Raw genomic sequence first — 15,376 nt, 5'->3', positions numbered from 1 at the left:
CTTATATCTGTGACGAACAGTTCTTGTTAAAACATTGGAAATCGGTTACGCAGGTACTGCCTCCTCTCAAGAACTGTATAAAAATTACACAGTCCAGTTCAGCGCCTTTATTCTATCCGAGTCAATGTTCTGGAGAAGTGTGAGTTGGATCTCGTTGCCGCTTTTCTGTCAGATGATAAATGGACAAACCCTCGCCATGTGTTGCCACAAACGATCAACTTATCATAAACATGTTCTTCATTATCATATGTACTTAAATCATCGACAACTCAAGGCCTATATCCCGTATTGTACCCCCTTGTTGGCGCTGCACCCTGGTGGTCGTCCTGATAAAATGCTTCAAAGTCAGTGCCAACATATCGGCTCGCCGCAGGCACTGGTATTGTGTCTACCTGTTCGTCAAAGCCCGTTCGGCCAGTTCCTCTTGACTCATGAACTTCTCCAGCGATCCAACTCAGGTAAACTGTCTCGTGTACAAGCACATAACCGCCCGACTTCTCTCCCGATTCGTCAGAGCCATCAGCGCTTTCGAACTCGGGCTTCTTCTCCACGACAAAGATCTCATTCCTCTTGTACTTCCGGCGCCATGCAAAAGAGACGAAGCCAAGGAACCAGAGAATGCTGCCACCGATGACGGACCATGTGATGACTGGGACAAGCCACCACCGGAGACTTTGTGGTGTTGAGGGCTTGATCCAGATAGTGACGATGGGCCACAGGCCACCAATTACATATATAACTGCGCATATAACGCTGAGCGTTGGGTTGATATGCTTACCAGTCATCTGTCGCCAAGTCTGGGGAACTGCTGCTGGGCTGTGAATCTCGTCCTTGTCTGTTTGTGGTGGTCCCTTGAATCGGAGGATCAGGATACCAAGACCCAGAAAGATGCCAAAGAAGGCATTGATGACATATGCGCTCAGACTTGTGAGTAAAGTATATGAATCGAAGTAGTCCATGCCCCAAGTGGCAAAGATAAGAATGAAGCAGGATGTAAGGTGCAGCATGAAGGCACCAACAGGCGTTCTCTCTCTGTGGTCTTCGGGAGAGAGCCAACGTGTGCTCAGAAGAGAACTGAACATGCCCTTCTTCTTGAGCCATGATAGCAATCGACCCAAAGAGATGTCGCCGTCTTGAGCAAAGAACTTGGCGTAGGGAATGATACCTTCCTTGGCGATCTCTTGCTTGACCCGTGCAGCGGTGTAAGTCATCACGATGATGTTACCCATGCTTGATATGGCAAGAAAAGCGTTAAAGATCTTCTGGCCAGTCTCATCTTCGGTCAGGGAGCCGAGGGTTCTCTCGAAGAACTCTTGCGCTACGTTGGTACTTATTTGATCTTTTTCTGGGACCACAACCATCTGAGGAGGGTTAGATCGTGGTTGTGCAGTCAAGGGAAATATTACTTACATATGAGATGTTGACAGCCATATAAAGCACAATAGCGATACCGACACCAAGCATCATGGCGATTGGATGCTTTCGCCTTGGCCTGCTAATCTCACCCATGACGTAGTTGGGTTGTTCAAAGCCAGAGAAGCTGAAGATGATGGCCAAGAAAGCGTGTGCATAGCCATTGGCATCACCAGAGTCCGCAAAGGCACGAGACGGCTGAGTATTTTCCGAGATATAGTTCTTGACCTTCTCGCCCTTGGTAGTCTTCAAAGCTCCTGCGCCGACCACAATAGCTGTCACAATGATGAGCAAAAGGATCATGACTTTGATCATGGCCAACATGTTGTTGAGCAGAATACCTGCTCGTCGAGAGAAGGTATGGATGAAGCAAGTGAGGATTGCTATTCCGATAGCAATACCCCTGATTGCTCCGGGAGCTGGGTCAGTATTGCCAGATGCGTATAGCACTCGTGTAGCAAAGCTGATACAGTTGCCTGCCATGTTTCCGAGAGCCACGAAACAGAAGCCGAACATGCATGTACTCAAGAGTACAGTGCCTCTTCTGTATGCGGGCTTTTGGTAGACATATTGGAGGTAATTGAGGTCACCGCCGCTGCGAGGTACGCTCTGTTCAATACCGTTGATGGTGTAGCGGGGAACGTTGAGACCGTACTCTATGTAGACGTGAACGCCTGAGAGACAGTATATGATACCTGCCAGCCAGAGGAGAAGAGATGCACCCGTTGAACGGGTCCCTTCCATTACTCTCTGTGGCGAATTAAAGATGCCGGTTCCTGTGATGAGAGTTAGCGATTCGTTCACAAAGTAAATAAAGTAGCACAGTGTTTCCAGGCCATATTTCTGCCCTTGACCAAAACACCAAGTTTCAACATCGTGATACCTTCAGATTTATATAGAAGAGCAACTTCCTCAAAGAGAAAACTGCATTGTTCTGACACATTGAAACTCAAGCGTGGGCCAGAAGGAGCGAACCATGGATCTTGATATAAGCAGACTTCCCCACTTGGGTCTCATCCGAACTCTGGGCTCTCAACTTAAATTCAACTTCAACGCAACATCACCAAAATCCATCATGAATTGCCTCTGCGATATCTCAAGAAATTATATCAAAGAATCTCCTAAAACAATGAAAACTTACCAATCATTCGGTTGAGAACCAGACACATGACATCAAAGTACCCAAGCTTGAAGGCTTCCTTGGGTGCTGATGTGAAGATGCCGTTGGGATTATCGGTTTCCCTAAAGATCACTGAACGGTCGCTGTCCCATTCTGGCTCTTCACGTCGTGGTGGCTCACGGCTGTGCTCCTGGTATGCTGCAAAGTCGTTCATGATGTGGTCTGTATGCAGCTTTCGGCTGCAGCTCAAAGAGGACAAAAAAGGCTGGAGATTGGTCTGGGAACCAGCTTACACGTCAGTTCGAAGCCAAAGTTGGCAACGAGTCAACCAACTCTCGGAACTGATACAAACAATGGCAAAGAGCAAGCTACGATATGAGCTACACAGCTATCTGGGACCATGGGTATTAAGTAACGCCCTCGAAACTCATGCAGGCAGGGTTCGACGATCACACCAAAGCCGGGCGAAGAGCTATCAGCCCAAAATGGCAGACTGACCAAGCAAAGGGCGGAATTCAAGCCTCATCGCCATCGTGTGACCTTATCAACTCCCTGCAGGGGCTGGTCGTTCTAGGCAGACTTCCCCTCACTTTGGACATGAATTCCGCAGCCTTATTGTCTACCAAAACGCCTTGTCCATACCTTTCAACCACATCAAAAACCGCAGCGCTAGCCGTTGCATTTCTAGCGCCGTTTTTATCGCTTCAACAGCCAATCTGCCAACCCTGCATTACACAGCCCCGATGCATCTCAGACATGGCTCACAGACATGCCAAGCCTGAGGTGAAAGAACCCCGGTTACCAAACCCTCATCCTCGGGATAACTTTGTCTGAAGCATGGGGACGTGCGACTTGACTTGGGATGATACAAGATCGATCATTCTGTGTCATTCGTCATATGTCCGACCTGGATCATAGCGAAGAAGGAAAAGAAGCATACTCTCGAAACCCCAAAGCTCCAATAGCTGGGTGTATGCTGCTTGATAAGAGCAAGCAAGCTATCGTCCGTTCCCGACCCTCCTCCACCCCGCATGCTCGCGCTGGTAGCCCACATGAGTAACCGATGCCCTGTTGACTGACCGAATCAGCCACGCCTCCGTGTCAGTCTGTCATCGGTGCCTGGGAAGAGCTCTTTTCTCTTTCTGCGGCGAGGTTCCTCGATTTTGTGTCAGCCGTGGCCAGCCACTCCGGGCCGCACGCGTCTCCCGTACAGAGCTTGCATACTGCGTTCTTATCTTCTTTCCTGAAGACTCATCTGGCCCTTGCATCTCTTTCATTTGGGGCGAACGTGTGGGTGTCACCCATACCAATTAGACAGTCCCGGGTCAAGCTCAGTCACACTTCTTACGTTGGCCTCTTGAGCAACAGCCCTGTTAACAATATTTCTTAAGATACTGCTGCCCGTCGCTCGTCCACAACCTGCTCTGGCCCCAATAACGGCTACATTTCCCCAAGTGATCGTCCTTTAGCTTTTGTTTAAAGCCCAGGTCCCTGCCATCTGAGGCCCTTTTGTAACAAAAACCATAGCACCGCTCGATGGCAGGCCCTCTCCAGGTTGGAGACCTTATCAGCCTCGGGCGCCTAGCCTGGGAAGTTTACCGCTATGGCTGGTCTGAAGAACATAATGCAAGTAAGTGATCCAAGCGCGATACCTTTGTTTCTCCTGCAAGATATGCCTTGCGGGGCTCCGCCAACGCAGTGCTTTTGTTGAATGTCAACCTTCACGAATAGGTACATGTACCTGGCGATCACTCAATCCTTCATCCCTCCGCCTTCAGTAGATGTAACATCGGTCTGACTGTATGGCAGCAAGACAATATGAAGAATTTGGAAGAGATGTTAGAGGTCTCGCCGAGAATCTCGATATCCTCAGCAGAGTAGTTGCATCGGCAGACAACTCTCTCCAGAGTCAAAGACGGCAAGGCGCTCCAGCAAGGCTACGATGGGACCGGACGTCACTGATCCAGATTATTGGGGACTACGAGATGACATTACGAGAATGCAATGAACTTCTAAGATCAAACAGTCGATATCGTGTAGGAACCAACCCTTTACGCAACCTGGAATGGAATGTACTCGTTCAGCCCGCAGCCGATCAACTGCGCCAAAGGATCACGCTGCACAACTCGAAGATTCTGCACGTCCTGAAACCGTTTGAAGTGTAAGTGAACCAAGTTGGTACTGTTTCATAAGCTGATGAGATCAGTGATCTCCTTTTACGGGTACGACAAGATATTGAGCTCATGCATCGAGACCTCGCGGACCGCATCACAGCTGCTCACCATGATATCCGCCGTCTGATGGGGGTTCTTATTCCCGATCTTGACGAAGCCCTCGACCAAAGAGTTCAGCGCAGTGTTGTACTACTAGAAGTACCTGTGGACTTGGATGAACAGTTCCGGTTTGCAGCGCTAACTGGCCACCCCGAGTATCGCACCGAGGCGGACTTTGAACTCACCGAGCTGTCGGATGCATTCATACTGAACTTTCACAAGAGCACAATTAACTTCGAGTCTGGCATGGTGGTCGAAGAACGTGTTCCGACGGTTGATCAGTATTTCAACTTGTTGAAGTGTGTATGGATTTTCAAGAGAATTCAAGCGGCCCCTGCTTTGCGGGAGGCGGATAAGGACACTTCCCATTGGCCATCCTACGCCCGGCAACTGGAGGACGTAAGTCGTGGGTGTGATTCCATGTAACGTACGGACTAACGGGGGTAGGATTTATCATCCCAATGCGCTCGATTCGGCCGTGAATTGGTGACGCCAAGGATAATCACTTCGACGCTCAAGCGAGACATGTTCACGATCTGGCCAGAGAAAGAACCCGCCCCTCTTGTTGACCTTGTTACAAAAGACGAGATGATGGAACAACTGCTGGAGGTGTAAGCTTGACATAACCCCCAGTTTCGTTTTAAAGCCTAACGATAGCAGAAACCTGCAGAGCTATAGCCCAGGTATCGAGAAGAAAGCCAAGCTCCTGCGAAGGCTAGACGCAGATGGGCGAAGATTTAGAATCATCATGTCTGGATCTGCTCAAGCGGGATCGGGAAAACCAAGACAGCAAAGTCAGTAGACCCTTTTCTTCTCGAGGTCAAATGCTAACTTGCGCAGCTGAGAAATTTGACTTCGATATCACCACAATGGTCTTTAACCCGCAATACGCCTTGCCCACAGGCACTCATATGACACAAGAGATCATCCTAAGACAGAACGAGAGAATCGCAAGGCTGGACTTCATGGACGGAGCCGATATACTGAGGTTCCAGCAAGCGGTCACTGGATTCAAGCCATGGGCCTCTGCCACGCAGTACGACTGTCAAGTCATTTTCGTCCTGGGTGGCGTCAAAGAGACAATCATGGAGAACGCTTGCCTTCAACTCTGGATACCCAAATCAACCGAGGGCTCGCTTGTCACCAATAGCGATGCCGCAGTAAACACCATCAAGACTTCATCAAGCCGTCAAAACTCCATATCGACCCTTGCCTCTGGAGCGATGCCAAGTTCGCCCCTTTTAGGGAGCAGGCCATTTGCATCACCGGCGCAGACGCTCTCGTCTTACGGAAATGGCGGAGATGGATTCGCTATGGGTCCCCCTGGTCGTCACCCAAGCCTTCCAACCATACGACAGAGAGAGCCCACAGGACCCGAGTTCTACGGATCGTGGCCGGGAAGAACTTCCCCAGAGCCGATAGGATCATCGCCTGTAGAACGACAGAGCTTCTTCCCGATACCGGGACCGCCGCGACAGGCTCCACCCCGGAAGCCAGTCGGATCAACCCCATCTCCTCGTCGTTCCAGCTCTCTCTTTCCGCCTCCTTCCAGCAGTACAACTGTGACCAATAATGGACGTTCTTTCAGCATATCGAGTGGCGTTTCAAGCAACAGTAACTCATCGAACAGCGATGTTCGAAGTGTTAGTATTTCTACAGGAACAAATTCCACAGGGCTCCTTCACAAGCGCCCAGTGAAGCCGATGCTGGTCTTGTTTACCCAAAACAGACAAGGAGACAAGTTCTCATTTGTGACGGTTCAGATTGACGACGAAACAAACATGAATCCAGAGCGCTGCAACTGTCGCCGATCCGGAAGAGATGGGGCATCCTGTGATATCGCGGCCATCGAGAAGAAAAAGGGCGATGCTCCTATTTCAGCCCGAAGGTATGAGCAGTCGCCATCGGATGGCGAGATGGACTGGAACTTGGCCCGGCTGGCGCTGAACAACCCTGCCTCAACGAGCGATAGTGTCAACTGGCCCAACCTCAAACGTCTTAGCATCAAATTTCCAACTCCGCAGGCACGAGCTAAGTTCTGTGGCACACCAAACGTCTGCCATTGCAAGATCAAGAAGGAAGGCGACTTGCTCAAGTGCATACAAGAACGGCATCGCGGACTCTGGGGAGAGGTTCAAGAGAACTACAGGAGGCAGATGAACAGCTTTCACAAGCAGCGATACGAGAGCAGATCACACGTGGTGTATGGCGTAACGAGTTGATGGGTTTAATATGCGAAAACATGACATGAAATAACATTCAGTTTGTATCTCTATGTAAGAGAGCTTTTATGATTCTAATGAGGCGCGGAGTAAAGGAATGGCCATTAGTTACAGGCGTTTTGGAAAGCTGAAAGAGGGATTCTTAGATGAGATCGGTGATAAATTGGAATGATTATACTGTTTAATGAATATTACTTTTGATCTGTAGAGACTGAGCTTCATTCAAATGAGACATATTTTAAATAACCTGATATTCATCATAAATAAACAGAACCCTATTCCCTACTGAACTTTTATACGTTTCTTCCTACGTCCATTCAAACCTGCTTCTGAGGATCGATACTATGCTCCCGACTTGAGCCTGCGGTGGCCTTGTTCTGTTGCTCTGTATCCTCATGGATCACGACATTGGTCGCTGAACGCGCCGCATCGATGTCATCTTCCAGCTCCTCAGGAAGCGTGAGGTTGAGGATCACACAGATGATGGCAGCAACTGCAAAACCAGTCTCCATGACAAGAACAATAGCGTCAAGGAAACCCTGAAGAGAGCGGTTATCCCCCTCATATGTGAAGATCTTGTCAAAGTAGTTGGGTAGAAGCGTTGCGCCATATCCCAGAGCCAGACCAGCAGTGAGAATGAAGCGGTTGCGTCGAGTGAAAGGGACACCACGGACAATGATGGACATGCCTGATACAGCCACAGCACTGAAGAGGAAGGTTGTCATGCCACCAAGAACAGCTGACGGAATAGCAATGAGAGCAGCAGCAAACTTGGCAAAGATACCCATGATGACCAGGAACATGGCGCAGGCAAGACCAGCTTTGCGGTTGGCGCATCTGGTGAGGACAATGACACCGTTGTTCTGAGCGAAGACAGACATAGGAGTCATCGTCATGAGAGCGCCGATACAGCCAGCAATACCATCAGACAAGATACCACCCTGAATACGAGATTCATAGGTCTTTCCGGTCACCTCAAGTTTGGAAACGTCGCATGTGGCTGTGACATCGCCAATAGCTTCAGTAGCGCAGACAAGGTAAACAGCAATCAGGGGGAGCACGAGTGGCCCGTAAACTGATAGAGGGAATGTGTGTACCCAAGCGAACGAAGCAACGGGAGCAGAGTCGATACCAGATCGATCGAAATAACCACAGGCAGCAGCAATAATGCAGCCGACTAGCAGTCCAATAACGACCGAGGTGGATTTCATGATGGGCGAGCCGAACCGCTCACACAGAATAATGGCGACAAAGACAGAGAAACCCAAGCCCAGGAATTCTGCAGATCCCCAGGGAAGAGGATGAGGTGCATTGATGTTGGGGCAAAGAGCAAACAAGCCGTCAGTGGCAGTCATGCATCCTCCACTGCCACCCATCCAGTTGGAGAAACCCGACTTGATGAGCTTGATACCGATGAGCATAACGGTAGGGCCAGTGACGATCGGTGGCAGGACCTTCAGCAAGTACTTTGCGGGGATGAAAGAGACGAGTATGTTGATCAAAGCACACACAGCGGAGGTACCAAGAATGGCGCCATAGCCCTGAGGGCAAGGCAAGGGGTTTCCATCAGAATCTGAAGGACAGAAGCCATTGGCGTACATCTGAGTGAGACTTCCTTGAGCGACAGGAATAACGCTGAATGAGACTCCAACTACAGACAAAACTCCAGTACCGAGGTAGTATCTAAGACAAGAATTAGCCCAAACTCTTGCCGCGACCAAACAACACTTACTGTGTACCAAAAAGCCTGAATCGAGTGATTTGGACTGCAGAGAAGATGCCAGAAACGATGAGAGCGGTTGAGACGAGGTATTGTTGTTGCTCAGGTAGCAAATTGGCGCTGCCGCTGATAATGATCGGGGGTGTAATCACACCTGCTAACATGGCCAATGCGTGTTGAAAGCCGAGCAGCAAGCCCAGAAGAACTGGCATCTTGTCATTGAGACCAAAGAAGGGACTTGGGTTGACGCTCTTCTTCATGAAGGGCAGGTTTGGGCGAAAGAGAAAGGCATAGTCATAATCGCCAATCAGGCCGTGCCTGGTAGTGAATGCCTTCTTGAGGCCATTGCAACGCTGAGCGAATGTTTTCGGTGGCGCATGCTCGGGGGCAATCGACCTTGGCCCTTGATCCTCATCCATTGTTGAAGGAGTTAGATGGAGTTGTGTGAAGAAACTAGAAATAGGCCAACGCTGGAATGGCTTTGGTGTCGATGGCGTTGATCGTCGAGGGGTCCAAGCGAAAGAGGAATCTTCGTGTCGATCAACTCAACGACAGGCTTGGAATGTCAACGTTGAATAAATATTGACGAAGGCTATGAAAGGCTCCAGTACTGAAAGTTGATATGGGCAATAAGAAGGTTTATACTTCTAATTCCTCTCCGTATAATAGAAGTGATTGGCGAGCACGCGAGGCCGTTTTCGGGAGTGGCTAGAGTTATTTCTTAGGCTTAATGACCCAAGACTGGTAACTGATAACTCGTGGATCCAGAGATAGCTTATCAGGACTTGTTATTCCCCAGATGCTTGACAAATTGCTAGAGATGGGGCAGCGGGTGGGTGTCTGCGGGTCCAAGTCCAAGAGCCCCAAGCGAGGTGAGATGAGATGCAGATCAAAAGACAAGGTCAGCTAAGAAAACATGCGATGCTAATCTGAAGCTTGATATTGGTGACATGATCGTGCACAACCGCTCCTTTAAATATGCAACCCCAGATTCCACGATGGGGAGGTAGAAATAAAGTTGGCATGCTATCAGGCCGGCCGGTCGGGGAACCGGTATTGGTGGTGCACCTCTGGACGTGGGGGACGAACAGAGGAGTACGGCCTGTCGCGACCATTGGGCTGGGTTCGAATCGAGAGGGATGAGATAGCGCATCGGCGCATCCCCGTGGCATGTCTGGGGTTGTCACCCATCGCCACGGAATAGGCGACTTCGGCTGCGTATCATGGCCAGGATTGTGACGATAAACCCAGCCTGAGCAGGGACAGCACCAGCTGAGCTTTGTCTGGGCATCATTCTGAGCTTCAAACTACGGGCTGATAGATAATCAGTTTGCGAAATCGGATGACTCTCTGTAAAAGATGGCACCAATTTGGAGTGACCGTCGGAATTGAACCACCCAACTCGTCCAAGTTTATCTCTTGGGTGCATGCATTGTACGCCACAGTTTGCTAGCAGATATGCATACTGAGGTTGTGCTCGGCCATGAGCCGTCGGCCAACCACAAGCTTATCAGATAAGATAGAAATGCGAGTAAAATCGGCTGTCGGCTGCGTCCGGTGGTAATAGCTAAGAGCCTGTGATTCTTGGGAGAACGGAGGCGGGCGACTGCGCAATAAATTCCATCCTGAAGGTGTAGATGATTGAACCAGAGCTGAAAGAAGGGCGATCGATCGGTCGGAGATGTTATCACAGCTGCGAGACTAGGTCAAGCGGCGGAGACAAAGTCATAGAATTGTGTAAAGGCCGCCGGCGCTTCAGATAGATCGTGATGATTGATGCGACAAATATTGAAGAGGAAGAAGAAAAAGGAAGAGAAGATTGGTGTTGTAAGACCAGCCATAGGAAACATCAGGCAAGGCCCTGGCTCAGAGGGGCAGAACTGGTAGGTTGGCTTGAGCTAAAGGCGGGAGGCACCGGAGACTGCCGCTATGTGCCTGCCTCTCCGCATTCATGGAGTTTTTGTTACTTAAGAAAGTGCTTTGGTCTCCATCCTTGAGCATGAGGTGTCAGTTCTTGTGACTCTATCTTGTTCTATAGCTCTAATTGCAACATCAAAAAGAGGCCTGATGTGCTCTCCAGGCACCCTAGCACATCTCTTCTCTTCTTCCCCTCTCACTGATTAGAGGCCTCCAGATACAACAGTAACGCAACGGTCAGCTACGAAACCACAAACAGTTCGAAAGACTCTTTGTTCTAACAAACACAACACGATGGTGTTACAGAACAGATGTCACGGTCGGTTTACAACTCACCCTGCGTCACCGCAGCATTATCCGGAAATAGTTCAGAAACGCAGCGACTTCGCAGACTCAACTTTGGATCAACTCACGATATTCCTTACCTACCTAATTTAGTAAAAAGTTCCAAGATGAGCTTCTGCTGTTTTCTTAGTAACGGGAACTGCTATAGCGCTTACTGTACATTCATCGAAGCCACCGGAGCATTGAGTGAGCAACCAATCATATCGCCATTAAACGCCAACACCGACGTAATATGGGTTTTATGACACAAAGAGATGCGTTTCTTGATTTTGCCCATCCTTTCTCTTCCTTCCATGTCCACAGCCAACCACGATCTCTCCTATCACTTCTCATTGGCGGACTTGCTCCGTCACCACGAGACTTTGTCTCCGATCGCTGCTCCACTTAAAGGAGCTAACCTCCGGCCGGGGCGGATAAACTGCCTCCTAGGGGTCAAGAGATCCCCCTCCGTTACACATTTGACGTCTTCATGACAGAAACAATACACCTTTTGCCCCCTTTTACATCAGTTTTTCAGGGTCTCACGCAGGGACTGGCACCAAACAGACAAGGCGTTGCCACTTGACCATCCCCATCATCGGCCCCAAGACCATCGGTTGGACCCTTTTTTTTTGGCTGTATTATTAATAACAAAGAGACCAAATTTCCCCTGCTCCTAGTCACCTAGTCAAAAGGCAGAGGTGGCGTCTTTTTTCTGTGGCGAAAAACCACGACAAACGGTCACTTTCCTCTCACAGGCAGAAACAGGTGCTGCTAAGGGATTTTCACTCAAACGTCTGGTCTGGTCTGGTCTGGTCTGGTCTCGTCCCATCCCAGAAGGTCACGCCTATTCTATCTGCCCATAATAATGTGCCCTAGCTCATCTTGTGCTATGTCTCTAACTTGTGAATCTCTGAACTTTCATCAAATCTCGATAAATTCCCTTTTTTCCAGTTTCCGTCTTCAATCCATTATTGTTGTCATTTTGGGCACTTGATTGATGTCGCGCAGGTTGGACTTCGATATACCTCAACAACCGCTACCGCTGCTGGATACCTCCGGACAGCCGGCATCGGCCCTTCATGCACCACTCCACCAACGGCATTCATCGTTTGTCACCACGAAAAGTTACTGATCCTGATCTCGTTGCTGTTCGTGACAAGCTTGTTGACGCCCTCGCCCTCAAGGCGTCCGCTCTTGTGACGCCGCCAGCCACCAACTTGTCTCCTCCATCTTCGCACGCTGGTCCGCCCGGCACGGTCCAGCGGCCCTCCTCTCGATCTCGACATCGCCGTTCAAAACGTCCTTCTTCTTCATCACCTCGTTTAGTCGTCGGCCCTGACGCAATTCATCGTCTACCATCTGAGCTGGCTCGATTACACTTGACTTCACCGCTCATTGTGTCGAGCCCTTCAAGATCAAATATCGCTCGCAAAATTCAAGCCATTATTCCTAATCTCGACAGTCGAATTCTCTGCTCATCTAATACCACCGTGCCAGCCCAGGCATCTGGACGAGACTGCGTTGTCAGTGTCGGCGGAGGTTCTGCTGTCACTTTGGCCCGAGCCGTTGGCATACGGAAAGGAATCCCTCACATTTGCATACCTACGACATACAGTGCAAGTGAACTACATCCAGGCGGACGACCTAGCGACTCATCTTCCGAAGAGAAGGGCAGCGGCCACGACACCAGGATACTTCCCACCGTTATCATTTACGACGACAACCTCACTATGAGCTCTCCAACTCGATTTTCAGCGCCCAGCGATGAGAAAGTCATGGAGGACTTTGCTCGAGCCGACACGCAGCCCAAATCAGAAGACGCCTGCTGGAGCTATCTTCATATTCCAGGCGTCTGACACCTTCTGGTCTTGTCCACCTGGACATCTTTTTTTTATAATCTCTTTTAAAACTACCTGTCTTGTACCTGCGAGGAGCCCTTCAGCCTCCTATTCTTATACCAGGATCCCCCACCTCGCGCCGATTTCTCGGATATGGGATCATAATGATATTTGCGGCATTCGCACAACGCACGCCACCCACCGCGCCTCACCCTTTACACAGTGGAGGGATAATGGAGAAAGGAGCGTGACACCCGGTTTGCAGAGTTTCTAGTACTCTGCATTGCACCACCGTCATATCGTGCCCTTCTCTGTAAGACATAGACCACCGGCTTGGTCTTCCACGATTCTCTGATGGAGTATTTCTGGGGACAATGCCGCTTCAAGTCCTTTCTCTAGTCACTGGTTCAGATGCAACCCTTGTCGCCATGTGTAATGGCAAGGTATCTGCTTCTGCCCCCTTCCCGGGATAGAATAAGTGCACTTGTACTTTCCGAAGCTACTGGGCTTCGAGAAGACTCATCATAAGAGACTACTGGGTCTCGAGTCAAAACATGAGGCTACTGGGCCTCAAAGAACTATCACCGAAGGTCGTGTAGCATCGGCCAAGGGATACTTCTCTCCCCGACTCAACACGAATGGGTTTTTGGTTATTTCACCATGTATGTGATCGTGCTTCGTTTCGGAAGACTACCAACTGCACATGAGTCGTTGGATGTCCACCTCCTAGGGTGGGCTTCTTCATAAATTAGATAGATAGCCAGATATTGAAAAATTGAAAGTTATCACCATGATCTTTCTCTCTTGAACTTGAAATGAATTGTATCTACGTCCATGGTCTAGGCTCTGGCCATTCTGACCGTCTGATCGCACTACTTTATCGTATCTACGCCGGGTATCGTAACAGTATTTTCATCACCAAAAACTTCCGCTCAATCTAAGCCCTCAAACCCCATGACGCCGTGGGCTCCCATGGGCCCAAGTTTGCTCTGCTGGGCCTCCTTGCGTCGCTTGGCCCTGCGCTTCATCTCCTCAATTTGGTCCTCCTCACTATCGTCGTCGCTATCGCTATCAGCAGCTCGCTTGCCGTTGCCATTCTCTGCAGCGTCACTATCATCGCTATCGTCATCATCATTTTCATCCTCTTCGTCATCGTCATCGTTGTCTCCTTGAAGAGCAGATAGCTCTTCCCAAAGCTTCACAGTCTTTCCGCCAGCGCTGATAAGGCGATTCTCGCAATCGAAACCCAGCGAGACAACACTCTCCATGTGATCGTGACGCAAATTGGCTGAAATGTCCACCTCCCGAGCAACAAGGTCGACCACACGCAAGCTGCCATCACCGACACCGCAAACGACCTTCTTGCCAAGTCCCAGCTCTTGCGGGATCAAAACCATGGCATCAATACTTTCACCACCACCCTTCTTATCGCCATCGACGATGATGCGTTCCTGTTGATCGTCCCAGGCTCCCTTGTCCCACATGGTCAATACACCCGAGCCGGATCCTACCGCCAAAACGCCGTTGTTGCGATGTCCCTTGGGGCCCAAGCCTGGAACGAAGCAAGAAGATAGCAGCTCGTCCTCTTGGTCGTCGCTACGCACAAGCACTCCTCTCCGAACATCGGTCACGGCGAGCGTGGTACCGCCAGTGCTGACCCATTGCTTCGGGAATCCGCTGGTGCTGGCACTAGTGGGCGGCAAAGGTGTTATGGAAGAAACGTAGTCGGCATGGGGGAAGTGAGTCTGAACGGGCTTCTTTCCCAGCTTGCCGTCCTTAAGGTCAATGATGTGGAGGGCACCTGAGTCAGTCGCAAGAAGCAGGCTCTGGGGGTTCAGGACGTGGAGGAGGGTCGGCGCATCGGGAACCGTAGTTGCAGAAGGAATCACGAATTTGGAAATGACTTGACCGGTTTTGGGGTCAAAGTGCTTTACCAGCGCATCGGTACCAGCTGAATAGACAGCTTTGACAGGTTAGCTTAGAGAACAACAACGGAAGCTTGTGGAAATCTTACCAGAACCATCGTGCGAGTAGACCAATGATCTACAGCTTCCCTTGTGTCTTCGAGTGCGCCAGATGGATTCGATCATACTCTTTCCGTCGCTCAGCACGCTCGTGTCACCATCGGCATCGGCATTGTCGTCGGAAGAAGAGCTGGATGGCAATCGAAAGGTCTCGACATGGCCACTCGATAAACCGACGGTCAGGAGGGGCTCCGTGGGGTGGAGGGCAGTTGCGAATACATCTGCCGATAGAGGCAGGGTACATGTATTCTCAAACATATTGAGAGATTGATGTTTATTGACAGTTACTCAAGAAATGAACGGCAACGTATAGCATCGCTTGAAAAGGATGAAGAAAAAAAAGAAGCTCGAGCCAATTGAAGCTACTGTGTTATCGGTGCGATAACAGTAGCTCACACTGTCTTGGGGTCAACTTTAACAGGAACAATCTGTTCTGAGGTAGATATTATAGCATAAGATTTTTAATCTATTTCTCAATGCTCGTGATATACATTAACATATATTTTATCTTTCAGTGTTCTT

The 15,376-nt window shown here is 49.8% G+C and overlaps 5 protein-coding genes across 5 annotated transcripts; 2 read left to right on the top strand and 3 right to left on the bottom strand.

The window, feature by feature from the left end:
- Nucleotides 1–269: 269 nt before the first annotated feature.
- On the bottom strand, nucleotides 270–2,747 carry FTJAE_11796 (high-affinity methionine permease; the record flags this gene model as incomplete). Its single annotated transcript, XM_037344776.1, has 3 exons — nucleotides 270–1,361; nucleotides 1,411–2,189; nucleotides 2,555–2,747. The coding sequence occupies 3 exons, from the start codon at nucleotides 2,745–2,747 to the stop codon at nucleotides 270–272; spliced, it is 2,064 nt and encodes a 687-aa protein (XP_037201142.1).
- Nucleotides 2,748–4,069: 1,322 nt separating this feature from the next.
- On the top strand, nucleotides 4,070–7,028 carry FTJAE_11795 (uncharacterized protein; the record flags this gene model as incomplete). The annotated part of the gene is made up of 6 exons (XM_037344775.1): nucleotides 4,070–4,163; nucleotides 4,343–4,694; nucleotides 4,740–5,205; nucleotides 5,254–5,417; nucleotides 5,467–5,600; nucleotides 5,647–7,028. The coding sequence occupies 6 exons, from the start codon at nucleotides 4,070–4,072 to the stop codon at nucleotides 7,026–7,028; spliced, it is 2,592 nt and encodes an 863-aa protein (XP_037201141.1).
- A 317-nt stretch (nucleotides 7,029–7,345) lies between these two features.
- On the bottom strand, nucleotides 7,346–9,167 carry FTJAE_11794 (nucleobase:cation symporter-2 NCS2 family; the record flags this gene model as incomplete). The annotated part of the gene is made up of 2 exons (XM_037344774.1): nucleotides 7,346–8,711; nucleotides 8,761–9,167. 2 exons carry the CDS (start codon nucleotides 9,165–9,167, stop codon nucleotides 7,346–7,348), a joined length of 1,773 nt encoding a protein of 590 aa, XP_037201140.1.
- A 2,904-nt stretch (nucleotides 9,168–12,071) lies between these two features.
- Nucleotides 12,072–12,848, top strand: FTJAE_11793 (maleylacetate reductase; the record flags this gene model as incomplete). The annotated part of the gene is made up of 1 exon (XM_037344773.1): nucleotides 12,072–12,848. The coding sequence occupies one exon, from the start codon at nucleotides 12,072–12,074 to the stop codon at nucleotides 12,846–12,848; it is 777 nt and encodes a 258-aa protein (XP_037201139.1).
- A 914-nt stretch (nucleotides 12,849–13,762) lies between these two features.
- On the bottom strand, nucleotides 13,763–15,112 carry FTJAE_11792 (WD repeat-containing protein; the record flags this gene model as incomplete). Its single annotated transcript, XM_037344772.1, has 2 exons — nucleotides 13,763–14,793; nucleotides 14,845–15,112. The coding sequence occupies 2 exons, from the start codon at nucleotides 15,110–15,112 to the stop codon at nucleotides 13,763–13,765; spliced, it is 1,299 nt and encodes a 432-aa protein (XP_037201138.1).
- Nucleotides 15,113–15,376: the final 264 nt, after the last annotated feature.

Source organism: Fusarium tjaetaba (genome assembly GCF_013396195.1).
Source record: "Fusarium tjaetaba strain NRRL 66243 chromosome Unknown NRRL66243_c0000301, whole genome shotgun sequence".
Taxonomy (NCBI): Eukaryota; Fungi; Ascomycota; class Sordariomycetes; order Hypocreales; family Nectriaceae; genus Fusarium; species Fusarium tjaetaba.
Note: the sequence above shows the minus strand (reverse complement) of the source record. Positions and strands in the feature narration are given on the sequence as shown.